This window comes from Artibeus jamaicensis, unplaced genomic scaffold (assembly GCF_021234435.1).
Source record: "Artibeus jamaicensis isolate MK-2021 breed Jamaican fruit bat unplaced genomic scaffold, CSHL_Jam_final contig_685, whole genome shotgun sequence".
Taxonomy (NCBI): Eukaryota; Metazoa; Chordata; class Mammalia; order Chiroptera; family Phyllostomidae; genus Artibeus; species Artibeus jamaicensis.
This window is the reverse complement of record NW_026521924.1, coordinates 14,987,838-14,993,477: the sequence shown is the minus strand read 5'-3', so window position 1 is coordinate 14,993,477 and position 5,640 is coordinate 14,987,838. Positions and strand designations below refer to the sequence as shown.

At 44.4% G+C, this 5,640-nt stretch overlaps 1 protein-coding gene across 1 annotated transcript; it reads right to left on the bottom strand.

Moving 5' to 3' along the window:
• Nucleotides 1–281: 281 nt before the first annotated feature.
• Nucleotides 282–1,928, bottom strand: DEFB128 (defensin beta 128). The gene is made up of 2 exons (XM_037143272.2): nucleotides 1,880–1,928; nucleotides 282–520 (listed from the first exon to the last, which is right to left on the bottom strand). The coding sequence occupies exons 1-2, from the start codon at nucleotides 1,926–1,928 to the stop codon at nucleotides 282–284; spliced, it is 288 nt and encodes a 95-aa protein (XP_036999167.2).
• Nucleotides 1,929–5,640: the final 3,712 nt, after the last annotated feature.

Genomic DNA, 5,640 nt, shown 5'->3' with positions numbered 1-5,640 from the left:
TTAGATACTTTTTGTATTATAAAGAAATTTTAGCATTTCTTTTTGAACATAGTATGGTCTAATAAATTTTATATAACACATACTTACAAAACACAAGAACACACACAAGGTATTTCAGGTACTGCCCGTGTATAATGCACATCCTTGTTTTTCCTTCAAAATTTGGACTAAAAGCATGCGTTAAACACAGCAGAATACGGTAAATCCCCTGCCCCGGCATGTTGCATTAGGTGGCAGTTTTGATTTAGGAAGAATGGAGGCCAGGGGAGTGAGCACTTTATTTAAAATTGGATGGTGACGAGTGTGACGGTGGGTAAAATCGAGTAGTCCAGCTTCTGGTCAGACTGCACTGGAGATGGCTGGCGTGGCTTTTCAACTTTCTCGTATTTCTGGCTTTCATCTTCATTAACACAACATAATTTCCCATTTAGACATGGTATTTCATATATTTCTCCCACTGGACATTTCTTCCTGCAGCGGCCTACTATGTTACTAAAGCATTTCTTGGGCCATGCGGCATCTGTGCACAGAAAACAACATTGAACCCAGGTTAGCTCCTGAGGCAGAAGGGAAGAGGCGTGCAGGTCCCCACCAGCTGGGGCCCCCTGTGGTCCCAAAGGGAACCTTATGCCGAGACGAGAAAACTCAGGGCCTCCTCCTTGAAAAATCAGCTAGAATTTGGGACATCCAAAACTCCACCTCCTGGCGAACACTCAATTGGCTCTGAGAACATTAGAACTTATATGACAAAAGAGAAGAGAGAGCCCAACTCACGGTTGCTGACTGAAGCTAGTCCCACCCCTAGGACCCTGGCAAATCGGACCCTGCCTTCCACGCTGCAGAGTCAGCACTCCCTCTGTCCTGCCCCAACTCCAGTGTCCAGAGAGTGCCAACTTGTCACCATGGCATAATTCGGAGCCAAATTAACTTTTGAAGAGTATCAAAGGCAGGCCTTTTTAGGTTAACAGTAAAACTGGGTATCACACTGACAAGGGCAGCAGAAATCTCCCTCTGCGGAACCCCTTCCCTTATTCAGCTGCTGTGACTTCTCCATAACCTGCGCTCGCTCGCTCGCTCTCTCTCTCTCCATCCTCCTTTTGATCTCGGATAAATGTGATTCCCAGGAATCAAACTCCATTCCATGTATCCCTGTCTCCCTGGAGATCCAAACTGTCACCTATTCAGAGTATTGCACTGAGGTCCTCCATCTCCCACTTCCAGTTCTTTACTTGCCCTGGTACACAAATTTGGACGAGCCTATGGAACAAAGACACAGTTCACCCTATCTTAAATTCCAGGGAGCATCTCTGAGGGGTAGAAAGGTATTTTAGAGTCACAAAAAGACCATATATGCCTTCCTACGCAGCAAGGGAGAACTTAGCTTTTCACATGTGTAAGGTCATGAAATACAATTATTATGAAATCGAGTTGTTATCCTCACTCACTTAACAGATGAGAAAAGTGAGGTTCAGAGTGAGCATTAGCTCAATACAGTAGTCAGTAGTGAAGACATATTTTAACCTCATATCTACATGACTCCAAAGCCTGCGCTGCTCTTATTACTGGTGTAGTATAGGCCCAACGTGAACTTGAATGGAAAAAGAGATGGCCGGGTTCCTGGGTGAAAGCTTTGTTGTACGCCACCGAGATGATTCTAAATGATGGGCTCATTCCTCCCTCTGGAGAGGACTCAGAGAGTATGGCCCCGATCATTACCTCTCTAGATGTTCTCTTCCAAGACACAGACTCAGGCCAGACACCCAAGACAGTGGGTACTTTTGATGATATTGGCAAGACACCAGACTTCTGGAAGGCCCTGACCCCAGTCCTATGGGCAGCAACATCTCCTAGGATTTCCTGGCGCATTGGGACAAGTTACCTGTGTGCACCTCAAACAGCAGAACAACAAGAACCAGAAACAGCTTCATGTTCACAGACTTCCCGAGAGCAACGGGTAGCAGGATCTCTTTGTCCGCTGATCTGTGTCCCCCAGAGTCTTTCAAGATGAGCCAGAGTGTTGGGTACGACGAGCTTTCTGAGCTCTCATTTTAACCACATGGGTGAACAAGAAACCCAGGTCCACCCCCACTTACATTCCCAAATACGGAGTTCACAGTCACAGAACGTTCCAGTAAACACACCTACCTCGCCTTCCTCAGGACGTGAGCTCCCAGAGGGCGGGGACAATGATTCCTCCACAGGAGCCATCGGCCCATTTGGGTCAAAGTGGCTGATTACACGTCTGGTTCATGTGGGACGTTCCTAGTTTATTCCTATTGTTCCAGTGTCCCATCCAGCTGGCGCCACTGCTGACTCACAAAAGTAACCCCACTTGGAGGATTCATAAAATCATTAACTAATCATTATTGGATGTGCATAAGCAGGTCTATGGAGTTGGGTCGGGGAATCTGTCACAGATGAGGAGGTGACTGAACTTGGTTCTGAAGGAAAATTAGGAGCCCAGCAGGGCCAGTTAGGTAGGTGGGGTGGGTGAACACGTAATTTGTGAAGACGGATTTAAATGTGCCAAGAAACAGGTTATGAAAGTGACAGATTGGGGAGGGGCACACACCTGACTTGGCAGATACGTAAGCGGTTCCATACGATGCCCTGGGAGAGGTGGGCAGGGACCAGTCCATGAGCTGAAATCTGTGCTAAAGAGCCATGACCTTTTGAAAGGCTTCAGCTATAGAACTGAGTTGTACTGAATGGGTAACAGTTTATGGAGAACTCTGAAATAACAGTAATTTCTCTAGCCACGCCTAAAAGCAACCTTATTCCTAGATGATTCTCTGGAAGTTTCATACATTACTAATCACTATTGGATATACTTATGCACAACACAAAATTCATGCTGTATCCTTAGCACATACCGTAATTATGAAATGAGTGATTGCAAAGTAATGAACAAATTGTTGCTAAATAAAATACCCCAAGATGGTAATAATTAAAACATATCCTAAAGAATGCTTCATTCTGCAATTTCTGGGCACCAGAACCTTGAATTTACAGTAATTAGGGCCCATCCAAATATCTTTCTGCAATAGGACCTGGAAGAAAATGGAATCTGTGAAGACTGTATAATGTTTGCTGGTGACAAAACCCACCCCACAACACGGAGCTGGGTTGGGGTTAGGAATGCGCGCTGTGCAAACTCGCTGTGTTCCCCGGCAACCACAGTGAATTCAGTTTGTCAGGTGCTGCTGCCACGTCAAGAGGAAGAATGAGAACTGACCAGGGCCCCACCAGACATGCGCCAGCCCCTCTGGTGACCCACCTGGTCTCCACTCAGGTCTCAGCTCTGTGACCCCTTCACGTGTGCCTACTAGGGGACAAATGCCTTCTATATTTTTTTAGTTACATCACTAACTCAAACCCTCACACAAGCTCTATGAAGTAGAAGGTATCACTCGTTTTCAAACTGTAAAACCTCAGTTTTGGAAGTGGCAATGCGTCCGATGCAAAGAGTGAGCCAGGACCAGCGCAGGTCTGCATGGACCTAAGCGTCAAGGCCCTGGCCATTGCGCTAACCTGCCTCACCAGCTGCCTTCTTTGGGTCAGTCTTTGGGAGACTGCGGACAAAATATTCAAATACATGGCACTGCTTTGTTCACAAAATGTACTGGTCATGCCTTGGCTGGACACCTTTGTCCCATCTGCCTGCTTGGAGCCTGCCCACCGCTCAGAGAGCAGCCGGTGTTGAGAGAATTCCTATTTCCACTTTCTGCCGATGACCCTGCTGCATCCCGAGAGTAATGTTGCCTGCCTGCGGCAACAGACTCCTAAGTTTGACTGCTTCTCTGTTTATCTGTGGTGCTCAGACAGCCTTCTCGCGGTCCTGAGTGGTACAGACAAGCACACACTGTTCTCGTTGTCAGAGCTCTCTGTGACGGAACAATGGACTTCCCTTTGAGTAGTAGGCTGGGAAGGATAATGAAATGTTGCTTTTTACCCACGGTGAGTTAAAAAAAGAAACCGCCCACGAACATTCGTTACTGCGCCTCCCACTGGGGTCCGTAGTGGTACAAACTGCTTTCAATAGCTTACTTATAAATGAACTTCGAATGGCCCATTTCTTAGGAATATTCTCTGAATTCTACCTAAGATGTTACCCTTCCAAACTGTTGGACAGGTTGAACCCAGGCAAGAGATGGGACTACTAATTCCCTCTTACAAACAAAGACTGGGGGAGCCAAGGCAAGATTCGTTTGCTGTTCTTTGTTAAGGGAATGTGAAAAGTTGAATTAACATGCTAGAAAAAAAATCAGATACACAGATAAACAAAAAGGAGAAAACAGAAACCACTCATAATCTCACTGCTCTCTGTTAACACTTTGGTGTTTACTTCTAAATATTCTGCTCTAAAAGCAATTTATTTTGACAACTGGGCAAGAGGTAAGATAAAGTAAAATGATCTTGCTTGCTTTTCAGACACTCAGTTTAAAATAAAGTCTGTTAGTCAACAAACACTCCCTGAACACACACCACACACACACAGCCCACACTCATCCCTCGATTCGAGACCTGTCGGCAAAGCAGGCACGCACCAGTGCAGAGGAACCCATGTTAGCTGCCTCTGTTATCAGCCTTTATGCCTAAGTATATGTATCACCAGATACATATCAACTGAAACAGTTTAGGAAAACAAACAATATAAAAGAGAGGAATTCAAATGAACAATAAAGATAATAAGTTATAAAGCTTATAATAAGCAATAAAGATAATAAAGAAAATAAGCTAATACTGATGAGAGAAGAATTAAATTTGATAAAGTGACAGATTTGACTACATAAAATGTACAACATCCTCATAATGAAGTTTATGCCTGAGAAGGTGAGAGCTAGTATATGATTAAAAGATATTAGAGTAGAATAAAATTTATAAATGCATTCTATAGCCATGAGATATAAAGAATATTCACGAATCAATAAGAAAATGAAAGGCGACCTTGTAGAAAGCAGGCAAAGGGTACCAGAGTAACAAAACATGAAGCACCTCTTTCAGAAGGGTTGATATAAATTCAGAAATATAATGTTTCTTTTGAGAGAATCTGCTTTTAATCCAGTTCGGGCTGCAACTGGCTATACATTACTGCTCCTTTTCATTGCACTGCATTCCTGAGACCCAAGTACACTAGGAATACTGTCTTATACTTTAGGAAATACACATTTGGGCCTCTATCTTTGTGTTTAGACAATAATTTTTTTTAATATGTATTTATTTATTTTTAGAGAGAGGGGAAAGGAGAAAGAGAGAGCAAGGAATATCAATGTGTGGTTGCCTCTTGCACACCCCCAACCAAGGACCTGGCCTGCAACCCAGGCATGTGCCCTGACTGGGAATTGAACTGATGACTGGTTTACAGGCCAGCGACCAATCCACTGAGCCACACCAGCCAGGGCTGGACAATGATTTTAAAACACCCCACAAAAAACATAAAAATGCATAGGGTGTGAGTTAATATCGGCTCACACACTGTATTTGCTCTCATGGTAAAACCTAAGTGAGTCAGCTGTGAGTAGGCCATTTGACAGTTGCTCTCCCTTTTTCTTTCCGGAGCCACCAAAAGGTCACAGGATTTGAAACGAACAATGTCCTCGTTGTGTCTCCCTGCCGCAGTGCTTCAGATCCTTTTTAAAA

Excerpts from the sequence above, each read along its gene's own strand:
- DEFB128 (XM_037143272.2), bottom strand. The coding sequence starts at position 1,928 with ATGAAGCTGTTTCTGGTTCTTGTTGTTCTGCTGTTTGAGGTGCACACA. Across the intron at positions 521-1,879 it reads GCTGTTTGAGGTGCACACAG|ATGCCGCATGGCCCAAGAAA; the intron begins GTAACTTGTCCC and ends TTCTGTGCACAG.